The sequence below is a fragment of the Rosa chinensis genome, chromosome 3 (assembly GCF_002994745.2).
Source record: "Rosa chinensis cultivar Old Blush chromosome 3, RchiOBHm-V2, whole genome shotgun sequence".
Classification (NCBI taxonomy): Eukaryota; Viridiplantae; Streptophyta; class Magnoliopsida; order Rosales; family Rosaceae; genus Rosa; species Rosa chinensis.
Window position 1 is genome coordinate 34,225,121 of NC_037090.1, and position 17,380 is coordinate 34,242,500.

A 17,380-nucleotide genomic window follows, 5' to 3' on the forward strand; every position below is an offset into this window, starting at 1 on the left:
GCGACAGCAGTGATAGGAGTAACAATAAATAGACCCCTTTTTTCAACCGACTAATTGTTAAATAATAAAACATGCATGCTTTCTTTCTCATAATAAATACTTCAGATTCCGTCCTGGACTCTGGAGCTGCACCAATATTTGATTCTCATCTCATCCCTGTGTAAGCTCTCTCTCTCTCTCTCTCGCCCCATCTCTCATACACATAAAATAGAAAGAGTAGTCCAAGTGGCTAAGTATGTATATGCCTCCAAATATTATTTATATGTATGCTAAGTGTTTCATTCGATATAGAGATTTTCAAATACTATATATCTGGAGAACTGTATATAGTTGTGGTTCATGGACACTGGGTTTCAGAAGTTTGTTGTATATTAAGTCATTCTTCTAATATGGTTGCTTGTTTGTATGTCAACCGCCTTCTTTTGTGTTTGGTTTACTTTCCAAATAATATCTGATATCTCTTCTTGTATGTTTATGTTTGAACACAACAAGAGAGAATGAAGATTTTCTCTGCTCAAGTTGAGGAAGGAAGGGAAGGCCAGAATGGCAAGCCTTCCGTTGGTCCGGTATACCGGAATTTACTGTCCAAAAACAATTTTCCTCCACCTCATCCCGATATAAGTACAGGCTGGGATCTCATTAGGTAATTCAAATCCTAAGACTTTATTTGTGTTAATAGTAGCAGTTTATATATCACATTTGAAAGCACAGGCTATTGTGCTTATATCAAATCGTATTTCTTTGATGGTAAAAAGAATCTTCATGTACTGCAGTCAATCTGCTCAGAAGTATCCTGGAAATCGAATGCTTGGATGGCGTAAAATAGTTGATGGAAAGGTAAATTATTATGAACTTAAAATATGCAGTGCTGGTTCATCATCATGTCCATGTCCAGTACATTTGGCAATTGATTTCTGACTTGATTGTTTGTCATCATGCTGTTTAGATTGGACCTTATGTTTGGAAAACATACAAGGAGGTTTATGACGAACTTCTTCTTGTTGGTTCTGCATTACGAGCATCTGGTGTGGAACCAGTAAGTACTCGTACATGAATTTTGAGTTCTACAAATTATATAGTTGTGGATTTTTGGCAACTGAAACTAGCTCCTGTCTTGAATTTGGTTCATAATCTTATAATAGGGTTCCCGGATTGGGATCTATGGTTCAAATTGCCCCCAGTGGATTATGGCAATGGCGGTTAGTTTGGACATTCTTTTCATTTTCATTTTTCATTTGTTTTATATGATCAACCATCTGATGAATAACTTCTTTAAATTTCATGTAGGCTTGTTGTGCTCATAGTTTGATCTGTGTGCCTCTCTATGATACCCTAGGTAAAGACTATTTTTGCAGAAAACTTCCTGATCACCTTTGGGATAATTTTAGATTCTAGTTTAGATAACTTTGGAGTGTGCAATGTATCCTCTCTAAGTGTTTATTTTGTTTTTTGTTTTTTGATTTTTGATTTTTATTTCTGTTGGTAATGGTAACTTTTGTGGTTTTTCATGTCAAGCAATTTACTTGCACCTCTCTTAAAAGTTTCTGTTGATGCAGGGCCAGGAGCTGTAAATTTTATCATAGATCATGCAGAGGTTGATGTTGTTTTTGTCCAAGATAAGAAAGTGAAAGAAGTGAGAAACTAGCATTATAAATGAAAATCATATTCTCCACATTGATTATTTTCACTAGCAATGAGCATGTGCAATTCTGATTTAATAAAACTACTTTTCTTGTCAGCTACTGAAGCCTGAATGTACATCCATTCAAAGATTAAAAGGTTTGAATGTTTGGACTCTGTATGCTACCTGATGCTCCCAGAAGGCTTTGTACTGAGCTTGGTTGTTGTTGCAGTTATGGTTTGCTTCACTTCGTTGACAGATGAAGAGAAGGATAAGGCAGCACACATTGGGATAAAACCATACTCATGGAATGAGTTCACAGAGATGGTTAGTGTCTCTATTTTAAGGAGAAGAACCTGCATTGCAACTTTATTTAAGTTTTCCTTGTGCTGTTACCAGGCATGAATGATGTGTTTCCTTATAATTGTCTATGTAAATGGAAGCATACAACTATCTCACTCCCTTTAAGATGCAGAGTGTGATATTAAAGGCTTTTCATGTGAATTATAGTACAAGCCATGTTTTGTACATTAATCTGCTTGTAAATGCATTTTGTTCTTGAACCTTTACCTGGAATCCCAAATTTTGTTTTCCTTTCTTCAGTTCTTGCTTTTTGTTTCCTGTTCTGAGTAAAGCTTTTGTTTTCAGGGAATTCAAAACCCATCAAAGATCTTTCCACCTCTGCCTGAGAATATCAGCACAATTATGTACACAAGTGGTACCAGTGGAGCTCCTAAAGGTGTTGTGATAACACATGAAAACATGGCATATGGTGTCAGAGGCATTGACCTCTTTTTGGAACAATTTGAAGACAAGGTAAATGTGAAGTATGATAATTCAATAGTTCTCTTATAAATTGATTTCCAGACCAAACATGTGTCTTTTGCTTTCCTTATTTTCATATTACTATCAATGATAGCCTAAAAAGTTTTCATTCTGTTGACATATGCAACCATTTATGACTTTGAGTACGTAGATGACAGTGGATGATGTGTATCTATCTTTCCTTCCTCTGGCTCATATCCTGGACTGCGTAATTGAGATGTATTTTTTCCGCAATGGTGCTTCTGTTGGCTACTATCATGGGGTATGCAACAACAACTTTTTACATCTTGTTGTTTCTTGATCAGCTTCCCCTGAAATCTGAATTTAGGGGAAGTTTATGAAGGATCTTTAGGTACCTTTCAACATCCTGCTAGTAATTGCATTGACTCTCTTATTTGAAGGATCTTAATGCATTAGGGGATGATATAATGGAGTTGAAGCCAACACTTCTTGCTGGGGTACCTCGAGTCTTCGAGAAAATACATGAAGGCATGAAACATTTTTGCTAGTCATCTGTGTACAAAAACTTTTAGTCTTGTTGGTTTGTTATGGACCTATCAATCTCAACTCATTTGCGCATGTTTCAGGTATAAAGAAAGGAGTCCAACAGCTCAATCCAAGGAGGCAGAAGATTTTTGACATTCTCTACAGATAGTGAGTCGGTTGTTTTTTCCATAATTATTCAATTTATATATGTAATCCCTCACATCTCTTTTGTTACATACAGCAAACTTGCTTGGATGAACATGGGGTTTAAAAACAAAAACGCCTCACCACTCGCTGATCTGTTAGCCTTCAGAAAGGTTGCATCTTCTCCTCAACACAAAAGGACCATAATACAAACTTTCTATTACAGTATTGCATAATTTATCATGTGACCTTGTTGGCTTCACCATAAAACAAGACTGACCATTTAATTTTCAATTTTTTCCAAAGATAAAGAATAGGCTGGGTGGTAGAATTCGTCTTATAATATCAGGAGGTGCACCCTTAAGCTCTGAGATTGAAGAATTCTTGCGAGTTACTTGCTGTTGTTTCGTACTCCAAGGCTATGGTAAACAAATGTTCACTGTTAGTTTATGTCTCCATGCTGAAAGCTATTTAGTTTATATGTACACCTTTTATATGTATACAACTGATAATTGACCCGATCACATGCATTACTCTTGGATGTTTATTTCAGGGTTGACAGAAACTGTTGGCCCAACTACTCTCGGGTTTCCTGATGAAATGTGTATGATTGGTGCTGTTGGTACCGTATCTGTTTTCAACGAGCTGCGCCTCGAAGAGGTTCCAGAAATGGGCTACAATCCACTTGGGGATCCTCCTTGTGGTGAGATATGCTTGAGAGGAAAGACTGTTTTTTCTGGCTATCACAAAAGTCCTGAATTGACAAGAGAAGCAATTAAAGATGGATGGTTCCATACAGGTTCATTATATCATGATTAAAAATGATTTATAATACTTGCAAATGTTCTGTTGCCAGATGTTAAACAGACTATTGAGTCTATCGTTATGTTGGTTTTCCCCTAATGGCACACTGCTGAATTTTTCAGGGGACATAGGGCAAATACTTCCAAATGGAACCATCAAGATCATTGATAGGAAAAAGAATCTGATCAAACTCTCGCAAGGAGAGTATGTTGCACTTGAGTACTTGGAAAATGTATATGGCATTTCATCTGTTATTGACGATATCTGGGTATACGGGAATAGCTTCAAGTCGAAGCTTGTTGCCGTGGTGGTAGCAGAAGAAGAAAGCACGAAGAGGTGGGCTTATTTAAATGGTCACATTGGTTCATTTTCTGATCTTTGTTTTCTTGATCAGCTCAAGAGCCACATCCTGGAAGAACTCAAGTCAACAGCTGAGAAGAACAAGGTAACTCGTATCTCTGATTATTGTTCAGCTAACCTCAGTGAGATCTGGAACCTAGTATTGTACCGAAAGAAATTCTTAAAGCTCTTCAGCACAACTCAATGCATTTGTGTATGAGTTCGGTACAATTCTAGTCTGCTACCTTCACCGTGGATTAAGTAGGGGCATGCAGTTCCTTCTTGTTCTTTTAGTTTCTCAACTTCTTTTTGTTTTACTTATTTTCCATGGGACAGGATGATTTCTTAGTTTCCTTTGTTTTCAACCAGCTGAGAGGTTTCGAGTATATAAAAGGAATCATTGTTGAGCCTCGCCCCTTCGACATGGAAAGAGACATGGTGACTGCAACTTTGAAAAAGAAAAGAAATCAATTGCTCAAGTATTACCAGGTAAATTAGCATGTTCTGAATTCTGATCAAGGAATTACTGCTAATTAATCAACTATGATAGCAACTAACAACTCCACACTTTACAGGCTAGACTTGATGAGCTCTACCAAAATCTGGACGCTGGACAGTAAGACAGTAAGGGAAATAAGGCAACGCATATTAGTAACGAGATATTGCATCATATATGTATGTCAAACTGCTTGTACTGTTGCTAAATTCACTGTTACTTGTGACGAGTGTGCTGTTTGGGATGAGGAGGCTTTTGCCTCCGCTTGAGTCTTGCCTCGTTGCTGTTCTGATCTTGATGTATCCGTTTTAATTCAATAAGACACTTTTTGTACCCCCTTTTAATTCAAGAAGTATATTCTCTGATGTGGTGACATGATCTGTTTCTTCAAACTGTTACATTCACCACTTGCTAGATAGGAGACGTACTGTTTTTTTCATCCAAAGATTTTTAAAACTCAGTTATGAACACACCAACTTGCCGCCAGTTTTGTTCACTTTCAGTGGGCAGTTTGAATCACATATAGTCAGCACACATCTCAGAACATTGTGTAGTGGAACAAAATGATTGCCGGGAACTTGAGAAATGACCAAATACGAGTTACCCAGAACCTGTCCCCTGAAATGCATGTCAGAGACGTCGTTTTTTGGGAACACAATGTTAGCAGGGTTGCAGAAGACCAATGAGTAGTATATCATCTCCATAGTAGTGAGAGCCTTTTGGGACAGTGTTTAATGTTTTGGTCTCGCGGATTCATGTCTTTGTAATACTGTTCGTGCTCAACTAACGCGTGTTCGATGGGAAGGTAGGGGATCAGAGTAGCTATAGCCAAGCCAAGGATGTGTTGTCTTCTGGTCTAGGAATGCATTTACATCAAGTTACATTGAATTTTGGGGTGAAAGCGTGAAGCTCAAAGAGCTTTTGATGGGATGCTGGAGAGTAGTACGATTTCTTGGACTAGTTAACAAAGCTCGCTCCGTTTTCAATAACTTGGTGGGAAAGATTAAATATGTGGTCTCTGATGCACTAATATGATCAGTGATATGAGTTCTCAGATATTTCTGATGCTGTGGAACTTATGCTGATGAAACAGAAATACGAACGAGCTAGGGTTTCAGAATTTCAACTTGCTTTTGAGAAAATAAAAGAGGCAGGGCTGAGTCCTCCACTACTCTTAATCTATACGGGTTGTTAGGCCATCTCCAATAAGGAGGGCTATAGGTAACCTTTGGCCCTTTTTGCTAAAAAATGAACTCCAACAAGGGAAGGTCCAAAGCGCTAGAGGTGGAGAGGTGGGTGGAGAGAGCTACATTTAGCCCTGGTTGGCCCTTTAGCCCTTGGTGGGATCCACGGAAAATCAGCCAAATCTTCCTCTTCTTCATGCAATACTTAAATCCAATGGCTCATAATTATGCAACCAATTAAATCCAATGGCTCACAATTAATGAGTATAATTATACATATTCACAACTAGCCGTTGGCTTCATAATTGTTTTTTTTTGTATCATGTTATAATTATAATGGTGAAAGTAATTTATTTATGAAAATTTTTAATTGCATTTCAAGTGCATTTTTTTTAATTTATTCATTTTATATCATGTTAATGAAGTTTATGTAATATTTTATTTATGAAATAAATGGTGAAAGTAAAGTAGAATTAAAGTACACTTTTATTCATTACAATTGAAACCAAAAAGCCACACAATAAAAGTTAAAGCAAATAAAAACAAGTCACCCATTAATAAAAAAAATAAAACAAACTAAGACCCGAGCATTATGACATGACAATGAAGTGGCACGTGGCACTTAAAAAACTTATCAGAAAATGTTATTAAAATATTAGTCTAAATTAATTTTAGTCTAAATTAAACTATTATTAAAATAAAATAAAATCATAAAAATTAAAAAACAAAATGTAAAATCATAAAACACTTGATAGGGCTAAAATTTAGCCCTCCCTTACTGGAGATGGTTCACTTGTTCATGAATAAAGAATAATATTTTTGAGGGCTAAATTATAGCTCTGGCCCCAATATAGCCCTCCCTTAATGGAGATAGCCTTAGGGTTGCATTTAGGGTTGTCACTCGGTCGGTTCGAATCAGTTGCAAAAGTTTTTGGTTTTAAAATTGAGCTACCAATTACCAACCAAAATTTTCAGTTTTTAATCATATCTACTAAATTCGGTAATTCGGTTTTTGATACCAACTTTAAAACAACTAATCATTTGTAATAAAAATTAGAATGAACAATACTAGATTTTTACAAATTACAATTTTATAGTTGTAAACTTTGTATGTTTATTTTTTAATATAGATGTATGTGTATTGAAATCTATAATATATAAAGCTAATATTTAGATGATCAATAAATTCAGTATTTACCAAAACCAAACCAATTTTTTTGATAATTTTTTATTTCAATTTTGTCGGTCTTGGTTACCAAAAAATCGGTTTACCAAAACTAAAACATCAGTTAGTTTGCACTACAACTACAAGAAGTCAAGAAGCACTTCGTTAGCCATTTTAGCACAGTACATAAAAAATAATAAAAAGTAAATGCTTCAAACAAAAGCACTTTTGGTTTTTGTTCTAGCTCCTGATAGATGCTTTCTGGAGAAGCACTTCGTAGATTTAAATGCTAGGCGACATTTATGCAGCAAAACAAGACTTCGATCTTCATTGTTTCACTTATTTTCACTTCTGCAACATTTGCAAGTTGAAACACTTTCGGTGATGAAAACATGAAAAAGAAAAAACAGTAAGCCTGGTTCAATCATTTTATAAATTATAGACTTCCTACTAGATCTTGAATACCAGGACAGAATCAAATACTAGAATACAAAATTATAAACTAGAAAACTAGTACTCAATAACTCGGGAAGATGGTACAGAAACATTGCTAAGCCTTTCGGCTATTGAGCTGCTGAGAGACACAGAATGCTTATGAGACCTATGTAGACCAGCTCTCACTGCTTCCATTGTTCACTTGGAAAGGAGGCACAGAAACATTGGAACATTGCTAAGCACTTCATTTTCTGTTTCTGTTATCCTCCTTGTCGTCCCGCTTCCTGTAAAGCTTCTCAAGAACTCGCTTGGCCTCACACTGGGGAAAGTTGGCCAAATCATAGTAGTGTGGTGCGATATCAACTAGCCTGTAAACAGTAAAATTTGCAGATTAGAGCGGGTAAATCCCTCAACAAAAGGGAGAAGAGACAAGTAGCAACAGACATGTAATATATATATATATATATATATATATATAGAGAGAGAGAGAGAGAGAGAGAGAGAGAGACTAACCATTCACCACGGATATCTGTCACTGTGCGGATAAAATTCCTGCTCGTTAAGACGTACTCATTGTAAATCACCCACTCTGGCTTGTGATCCAAGCAATTTGATGGATGCAAATGTACAACCTGCAAAAGTAGAGTCCACGGAGTAGGTGGACAATGTAAGTATCTACAGTTGAACAAATATAGGTAATTATAATTCAAAGGAAAAAACAAAACTCTACATACTTGGTTATCCTTCACAGTAAGGTAGTGACCAGTGCGTTCAAGATGAGCCACCTGCATGAAATACCCAGCTAGCATAGCCTTTCTGATGTTGATGTAGTAGTCCCGACTCTTAAAATCAGTACTGCATAGCTTGAGATTAAACCGAGCCATAATGCGCACTAGCTGTTGTCTAACATTGTCTGCAGACTTCAATGCCCTCTGATTGACAAAGTTCTCATAGCACCACGATGGATCTTCATCTACACCCATTCACACACAAGATGGTTAAACCAGAATTCACCAAATAACTTTCAGACTCAACCAGATAGTCAGATAGAGTCAGATAGATGTACTTACTGTTTTGCTTGTATGCATGATACACATTCAGCAGTGTGAGATGATCTCCATCGATGTGTCCAAACCTAGCTTTTGCTTCATCTGCAGCTTTCTGAGCCTCCCTAGGCCGGACAAAGCAATTGGGTACTAAGAAATAAATTGGTTATCACAGAAGGAGGCCCATGGAACGTTAGCAGATGCATAGAGGCGAGACCACACCATTTGCTTCATGAGATAATACTGAGAAACTGCAACTATCTGCATCAGCACTTACTTAGAAATCCATAGGTGCATGCCAACCGGGGGCATGGAACCCAGACAAGACAGTTGCTGATGACAACCTAATTTGACACGCAACTACTTTCATCACATGCATATATTCGCATGCAGATGTTGTAGTTAAGACATCATGAGCGCAGACAAATGATTTGTCTGCGCATATCAACAAGCATGCATTGTGCAGCTTGACCTTATCTATTTTAAATGCAGATAACAAACAAAACCGACACGACTGAGAAAGCAAACAAGGAATAAAAATCGACAAGTACCTGAAAGCATGGCAGAAATCGACAAAATCTCATTTGAGCAGTTAAACTCGGGGCTAACAACAAGCATCTTTGACATCTGAGGATCTAGAGGGAACTCGCTCATAATCTCACCCAGCTTGGTCAAGTTACCATCATCATCCAATGCACCCAAATAATTCAAAACTTCGAGTGCTCTCATTAATGTCTCTGGAGCAGGGGGATCCATAAAATCAAAATGAACCAAATCATCTATTCCTAGTTTCTTCAAAGTAAGCACTGTATTTGCAAGATTTGATCTCAATATTTCTGGATATGTCTGAGGTACAAGATCATTATGGAAACTTTTCTCAGTATATAGTCTGAAACATTTGCCTGGCTGAGTTCTTCCAGCACGCCCTGACCTCTGATGTGCACTAGCCTTAGAAATCGGAGATACCAACAAGGATTCAACACGCACTCGTGGGTTATAAACTTTCTGTTTAGAAAAACCTGGATCAATAACATACACGATCCCATCTATGGTCAGAGAAGTTTCTGCAATGTTAGTTGACACCACAATTTTCCTTCCTGCAGGACCGCCTTCTGTTGCGGGAGGAGGAGCAGCGTCAAATATTTTCTGCTGCATAGCTGGAGGGAGAGTTGAATACAGGGGCACCACTTTCACTGGACCAACCTGATCACCCAGGTTTGAAATTTCTTTGTTGATTTTGCGGCATGCATCTTCTATCTCCTCTTCTCCAGTTAAAAAAACAAGTATATCTCCTGGAGTCTCATACATATGAATCTGTACAACAGTTCGAATTGCTGCCTCCAGGTAGTCCCTCTCAGGTTCCTCAGTGTAAAAAATTTCAACTGGATGAAGCCTGCCAGGAACCTTCATTAGTGGTGCACCGTTGAAATAACCCTGAAACTTCTCAGCCTCAAGTGTAGCACTCATAACAACCAGCTTCATATCAGGTCTATTTTTCAATACTTCCTTCAGAAGCCCAAACAGAACATCTGTTGCTAAAGTCCTCTCATGAGCCTCATCAAGAATTATTACACTGTATCGTTCTAACAGTGGATCTGTCATGGCTTCTCTTAAAAGCATACCATCTGTTAGATACCTGCCACAGAAAAAGATTGTGGGTATATGTATATCATCTTTATCTATATCACCTAAAATTCCATAAAGGAGCACTGGTATTAAACAAATATAATGAGCATAACATACTTCAATACTGTTCTGGCACTGCTGCAGTCTTCAAAACGAATGCTGTAACCAACCTCTTCCCCAATGGTAACATCCATCTCTTCAGCAACACGGCGAGACACTGACATTGCAGCCACCCTACGAGGCTGGGTACATGCAATCATCTTCCTGCTTTTATCTGAAGACTCCCTATCAACAGCTTCCAAAACAAATTGAGGAATCTGTAAAACAGAAACACACGATCAATTTCCATGCTCAAATGAAACCACTTTATGCTCAACCTCTGAAAACTACCGCTGCTGCTCATAAAAAACCAATGGAAGATGAACACATGATCTCAAACCAGAATGCATGATCATCCCACAACCAATGTCTAATAAATTCATGCAAAGTAAGCAATGCCCTTCAGAGCCCTATTGCACCACTGAAAACATTAATATGGCACGCAAAGTGACAAAATCAACTTCTACGCTACTAAGCATAGGGCCAGTGTAACAATGTGGCACAATTTATACATGTTTGTTTTTTGGTCAATAGAAAACGATAGGGCTAGTGCAGCAGTAGCGGCAGACATTCTAACATTTAACAGAAAATCGAGGCTCTCGCACAATCTTTGAACCAGTTATTTCCTTTGCACCATTCATATTGTTTCGAAACTACTAAAGTTAGGAAGGCAACTAGCAATAATAACGTGAAAGAAAATTAAAGGGCCATTGTTTGTCCAGTTTCTGAGCATATGTTTGAGATTCTTATCTGGTTGGAGTTAAAAGCAAACAAATAGAGCAAATTTATAAGGAAAAAAAAAAAAAAAGTTTTGCAGAAACAAACCTGAGTGGTTTTACCACTACCGGTCTCACCAACCAGAATCAGCGACTGACTTTTCTTGAGAACCTGAAAGAACTCCTCCTTCTGGTGCCAAACAGGCAAAGTCTTCCTCTTCTCGAGGATCTCATAGTACCTTTGCGAGTAGGGCTTTCCGGTCCACCTATTGATCAGACTGCTCATCGGGTTGTTGTGATTCATGGCGCCTCCACCACCGTTCGATTTGCTCATCTTCGCAGCTGCAACCGTGGTCTCGTCCACCACGTCGAACAAGCTCACCTTCCTCTTCCTCTCCGTACCCATCCAATCAAAAACCCTAACTAAACAGAAGACGGAGGGCTGGGATCAATTGGATCCTACGGAATCGAAGATTATTGGGGCTGCTGTTGTTGTTCGCTACCAGCCCTGATAGGGTAAACCCTAGAAGATAGAGAGAATTTGAGAGACGGAGAGAGGAGAGAAAGGGGCTCTAGGGCTTTTGCGTTTTGCTATTAATATTTAGTTTTTGATATACAGAACATTTGAGAATTACATTTTAGTCCCTTCCCTTTATATTTAGTTTTCTTTTCTAATTTCCTTAAACCGACAATGACAGTAGAAGTCGGTCCGGGCAAAAACACCCGAATCTGAAAAATTGAACCGAACTGCACCGGATTGGTTGGTTTAGCCCGGTTTTGTTAAAGAAAAAAAAAATGATAATGGGCTGATTCGGTCTTAAAATTAATATTCACTGATTGGTTAAATGGGGCAAGTTGTATTGACTTGCCACGCCAAATCATGGTAAATTTAACCTAATAGATTGAGCCCCCAACCATTGTCCACCCTTCTTTGTTCATCTCTTCCCACCCTCTATAAACCCTAATCTCTTTCGCCTCAGATCATCATCATCATCAATCATTCAATCAGTTCATCCTTTCATGGATTTCAATCCCAAGTTCTTAGTTAAATGCTTTAACCAAATTATGGGTTCCTCAGTCCTCACTTCCTTCTTTTTCATTCCTCTACTCCAAAATCTCCAATGGCCTCCTCACCTCCAAAATCTCTGGCGCTAGAAACTTGAAATGTGAAAGAGTCTGTCCTGATTTCTCAAAACCCCAAAACGAAGAAGCTGCAACAAAACCCCAACAAACCCTGAATAATAAGAGAAACTTAATAGAGAAGAAACCGAAGAAATCAGCTCTTAGGTGATGGGTCTAGGACCATTTCAAGAAGATCAACAAGGCGTTGTTCAATGAAGTTGATGGGAAAGAGGTTCAAGTCAGATTCAAGAAGCAAGCTAAATGTGAGTACTGCTCAACTCTACTTCTTGTGATTTGTCGTATAATGGCACATGACATATTGAGATTGTGTGTATGTTACACCACATACCTAAATTTACCTATTTTCTAGTCATTTAGACGGTAAACGATTAAAATCTTCACTTTTCACTTTCATTTCGAACTTTTAGGGGTTCCAAGTTCGACTCTTTCTTTAATCCACTTTTCGAGAAAACTTCCTTCAATTCATGAAAGATGTAGACCACTTTAAACTGAGTTCGTGGATACGCGCCACGCAAAAATCGAAATTTGTATGAAGAAGTTATGATATGAAGAGCAAAAGTTAGTATTTTGGAAAATCTACTATAAAATAACAGTTTGACCTTTCTATTTCGATATACTTCCATTTCTGTCAAAACCCTAATTCCCAAATCCTCTCGATGCACCCAAATAACCGATCCGATCCGAATACAAACTCGATGGGTTTCGCCACTGTTTGGCCACCCAAGAATGTCTGACCTATCTCATTTAGAGTGCCTCCTCACGCCATCCATGTTTCCGGCCTTGGTTTCCTCTGATTACTATCAACGGAAGCAAATCAAAGCAAAAACATTATGGTAGACCCGTATTGCTGACCTAGTTCGATCGCTGAATTTCGACCACCTCTAACAACACCACCGCTAGGGTCTTGTAGCTCCTTCCTAACTGATCGAATCTATGCTTGTTGTTCGACTCAAATCAACTTGTGGAGAAGGTATCTAGGATTTGAAGATTTTTAGTTCCTGAAGTGCTCGAGGTAGATTCCAGTTTCCTCAATTAAAACTAGATTTTGTGGTAGTTTTAAAACTTGTTGGGAATGTTGTAATAAACAATTTGGCATAGGTCATGCTACCCAATTGGCGGTCAAAGGTATGTCCGGCCATTTCTGGTGATCTACTTTGGTTTGTTGGGTAGAGCTTAGTGTTACAAGCTTGTACATATGAATTTTGTATCGATTGGTGAACGTTTCATAATGGTCAAAACTTTCAATGTTTCAAGATTTCAAGGGGTTATTTGCGATGATCCGACTTTTGGATCGACCCTATTTTTTGATAGGTTGTTATAGTTAACCTAAGAAAAGCTAGAATATGCAAATGTACAATCACAAACCTAAATTCACAACGAAATCTAGGCTCATGGTGAGTATGTGCATTGTGGTGGTAGTGAAATTGTTTGTTGGATAGAGTAATGAACCAAATTAAAATAAATGCTTAAATGTAAACTAAACTAGTAATATAATAGATGAAGTTAGGGGTTGGATCGTATACCACTAACCTCCCTTGCAAGTATTGAAGTTCAAATACAAGTGATGCTATTTTAATTTTCCAATTACCCTCTTTGCATCCGAATAAGACTACAAAGGCTTAAACTCATTTAATGGTATCAATTCCAACCAGATAAGTTTAGAATTAACTAGCTAAGAACAAATCATATTACCGGTTAAGTCTCAATTCATTGTTCCTAGAAGCATAAAGCTTTGAGTTTAAATAATCATGCAAGCAAACCAATCCTTGATCTAGGTGATTTTAACTCACAATCTTCACATGCACATAGAGGATACTATCATGCTATCAATGCTCAAGGTTAACTACTCCCTAAAACATTTTTTCATGAGATGACAAACATAACACATTCAAAATAGTTAAATTTGAATGAATGCATTCACTTCTTGAATTAGCATATGAAGATGAAAATCACAAATAACTTCAAATGTAAATTAAAACATTAATTTATACAAGTTTGGCTAGGGCTTTCAACCATAGCCCCAACAAAATAACTTCTCATTTATAATCATACAAATTAGCATCAAATCTATAAAGTACATGAAGGTAAATTAAAGAGTTGAGGAAAGAATGGACTAGTTGAAGCTTGACAAATCAATGGCTAGTCTCTCCTTCGTTTTACTCTTTCAATGCTCCTTGAATCCTCCTTGGTGGTAGAACCGTAGAATGGATGGATGATAAACTTCTTGATGGTGGTAATGAATGGAATGTTGATAAAGATATAAAGCTCCTTTGACCAACTTTGAGTGGTAGTGATGGAAGTTGAGGAGTATGGATATTATGAGTTTAGATTTTGAGAGGTAGATATAGAGATTTTGTGGAGGAAGCGATCGAAGAAAGAAATAAGATGTAATAGGGTGGTACGTCCAGAAGATTGGTACGTCCAAAACTGATCACGTCCCTCTTTTATTGCTTAGGTTAGGAGATTTTCACTTCTTTTCCTTTTAGGAATCAAGTAGCTTCTCCTTTAAGATTTCTAATAATTTTCACCCATAAAAATATGTCATATATCTCTAATAAACAGAGATATTCAGTTAATACTCGTCGGTGGGCTTCTAAAAGGAATTCGGACCTCAAATCATGGATTTCCGTCAATGTGTCAGATTCCCGGACTGCCTGACCTTTCTGTACTAAATCGGCCATAACTTCTTGTAGAAAAATGATATTAATGAGCCGTAAAAAGATTCGGAAACTGGACATCCAAGGCTTTCCATCAATATAAAGATCACCCTCTTGATCGTTGTGAGCTGGTCTCAGTGATCCGTTGAAGTTGACTGATCTGCACAGGCAGATTTACTGATTTAGCTTCCTTTCTTCTACTTTGCTCCATAACACCTACAAAACATAAAAATAAAGTAAATGACTCAAATAGATAGAAAACTAGCTAAGAAAACATGAAGAAATCAACACAAAATCATGTACATTTATGAGCTTATCAATGGGTGGTTTTGCTTGTAGGGAGATGAGATGGTTAAATAGATGGAGAGAGAGATGTGAAATCATCACTAGAAGCAAAAGGGAGCAGATGTAGGCTTGTAAGAATCATGGAGGAAGAGTGTTTGAGTGATAATAGATCCCAAAATCAAGGAAAAAATGTAAGGAGGGAGTGGTGTAGATTAGGGTAGGTAATCATGAGAAAAGATGATGATTATACCTTAAAACATGGAAGATGATGGTGGACTTTTGGATAAAATGAAGAGTTGAGATGGCGTGGGAAAAGGAAAAATGGTTGTGTTGAATTTGAACCAAAATGTTTGGAATTTGGTTGTGATAGAATGATAATGAATGGATGTAATGGAATAAGTATAATGTTACTCGTCCTCTTTACTTCTCCATGAATATGACCTGAAAACATAAGGCACCACCGTGAGTGGTGGTGCTCCGCCAGTTGTGGTGGTTCGCCGAAATTTAGAATTTTACTTTTTGCTCCACATTTGACCATTATTTTTCCTAACTCAAATTCTCCACTTCAAAGCTCAAAATGGATGTTTCCTTCACCCTTGCAATATTCTTATATAAATAAAAAAAATGACTTAGTGAAAGTTAAATTCAATATCTAGGGGAATGCATATATATATATATATATATATATATATATATATTATGGTCTAACAAATAACAATTAAATAAGTAGACGCACTAGGAAGCCAAACAAAATAGTCATAGCCTTATAAGATACATCACCTACACTTAGCCATTACATTTTTTTTTCTCTTTCTTCTCTACATAACCTACTACCATCTCCTCAACAAAACCTCCATCTCCACCATTCCATTTTCCAACTACATCCCTACCTATAACTTCTTACATATATCAAGCATCATCTTAATCTCAAGTCTTGAAGAAAAAGTTCAATGAAGAAGCTATAACACAAGAGGGGCCACCACATCATCTCCATGATAAAGTTTCCATGATCAACCAATTCATCATCCTTAACTTGTGATCATCTCGAGTCATTTCTAAATATATTCTTAGATAGCTTATTGTTTTCCATTACATTGATGCTAATTTATGTAGATATGTGTGAGTAGTCTATTATTGGTGCTAGGGTTGAAAGCTCTAGCCAAACTTGTAATGAATTGATATTTGAGTCTTATTTGATGCAATTTTCATAATCATCTTCACGTGCCAAATCAAGAAGTGAATACTTGTATTTGAATCTAGGTAATCTGAATAGTTTGCATTTGTCATTACATGAACAATATTTAGAGAATAGCTAGCTTAGGATACTGAAAGCATGATAGCACACTAGGTGTGTGTGTGTGTGAGGGTAGTGAGTTAAAATCACCTAGACCTAGGATTGGTTTGCATGCTTGATTATCTAAACTCAAACCTTTATGCATCTAGAAGCAATGAATTGATACTTATTGACTTGGATACACATTTACGCAAGCGTACGTATCATTGTCAAGATAGGGAAATATTATGCCCAAAGTTATCATACCACTGGGATCAGAGGCTAACCCACAATTCTTGGGTAATTGAAAATAAAGACACTTAACAAACAAAAGAAAAAGAAAAAGAAAATAAATAAAAATACTACTCTAAGGCACCAAGCCTTAGCAATGCTCGGCTTTGGTTTGCACCGAAGCCTAATTAAAATTAAGACCTAGTGATGACTATTTACAATGAAGTAGGAAATGTCACCGAAAATGTAATTTGCATTTCTAACAACTAAAGTGCAAGAATTTAAATGGAGACTTTAATTAACAACTAAATTAAAGAAAGCAAAGAAAAGTAAGAATGATATAGATATGGGATTGGTAGTTAGGGATGAATCCTAACCCTAATTCAATGCTCTAGATGCTAATTTGATTTACATGCAATTTATTAAAGATGGTAGAAGCCGGTTCAAGGGCCGTAGAAACTCACTTGACATGAATTAGAGCCAGTTCAAGGGTCACTAATTCACATCAAGTGCCCTAGAGTTCGAGGAATTAGGCAACTAAGCTCACCATAATTGCGATCAAGCTAATCATGTAGTGAACCATGCTTGTACTTCCCACGAATATTAAATCGGGGTTCTAGCTCTAAAATCTAAGGATGTCATCCCCTAAATTTTAATCTAGAATTATTAAAACACATACCCAAGAGTTGACAATTCCTAAGCATGCATTCTAACCAATTATCACAAAACACAAGCATCCAATGATTTACAAATTCCATATATAAATTAAATTAAGCATCCATTACATCAAATTTGGGCTAGGGTA

At 37.2% G+C, this 17,380-nt stretch overlaps 2 protein-coding genes across 8 annotated transcripts; one reads left to right on the plus strand and one right to left on the minus strand.

Moving 5' to 3' along the window:
- The first annotated feature begins 9 nt into the window (after positions 1–9).
- LOC112193643 (long chain acyl-CoA synthetase 1) lies at positions 10–5,091 on the plus strand. 3 transcript variants are annotated; one of them, XM_024333863.2, is made up of 19 exons: positions 10–160; positions 493–643; positions 774–837; positions 947–1,036; positions 1,143–1,199; positions 1,288–1,336; positions 1,557–1,633; positions 1,740–1,779; positions 1,854–1,948; positions 2,270–2,437; positions 2,598–2,708; positions 2,848–2,935; positions 3,034–3,100; positions 3,174–3,249; positions 3,383–3,500; positions 3,630–3,875; positions 4,003–4,325; positions 4,556–4,708; positions 4,795–5,091. In XM_024333863.2, the coding sequence occupies exons 2-19, from the start codon at positions 498–500 to the stop codon at positions 4,837–4,839; spliced, it is 2,013 nt and encodes a 670-aa protein (XP_024189631.1). In that variant the 5' UTR covers positions 10–160; positions 493–497; the 3' UTR covers positions 4,840–5,091. The 3 variants fall into 3 exon arrangements, with proteins under 3 accessions (XP_024189631.1, XP_040372644.1, XP_024189632.1); XM_040516710.1 differs by having other exon boundaries at positions 108–233; XM_024333864.2 differs by lacking the exon at positions 10–160 and having other exon boundaries at positions 169–643; positions 4,589–4,708.
- Positions 5,092–7,369: 2,278 nt separating this feature from the next.
- Positions 7,370–11,609, minus strand: LOC112193642 (probable pre-mRNA-splicing factor ATP-dependent RNA helicase DEAH2). 5 transcript variants are annotated; one of them, XM_024333854.2, is made up of 7 exons: positions 11,096–11,606; positions 10,289–10,488; positions 9,097–10,181; positions 8,570–8,695; positions 8,234–8,472; positions 8,013–8,131; positions 7,370–7,867 (listed from the first exon to the last, which is right to left on the minus strand). In XM_024333854.2, the coding sequence occupies exons 1-7, from the start codon at positions 11,390–11,392 to the stop codon at positions 7,744–7,746; spliced, it is 2,190 nt and encodes a 729-aa protein (XP_024189622.1). In that variant the 5' UTR covers positions 11,393–11,606; the 3' UTR covers positions 7,370–7,743. The 5 variants fall into 5 exon arrangements, 4 of the variants coding, with proteins under 4 accessions (XP_024189622.1, XP_024189623.1, XP_024189625.1 ...); XM_024333855.2 differs by lacking the exons at positions 7,370–7,867; positions 8,013–8,131 and having other exon boundaries at positions 8,330–8,472; positions 8,570–8,670; positions 11,096–11,609; XR_002933949.2 differs by lacking the exons at positions 7,370–7,867; positions 8,013–8,131 and having other exon boundaries at positions 8,450–8,472; positions 8,570–8,796; positions 11,096–11,609.
- Between the last annotated feature and the right edge of the window lie 5,771 nt (positions 11,610–17,380).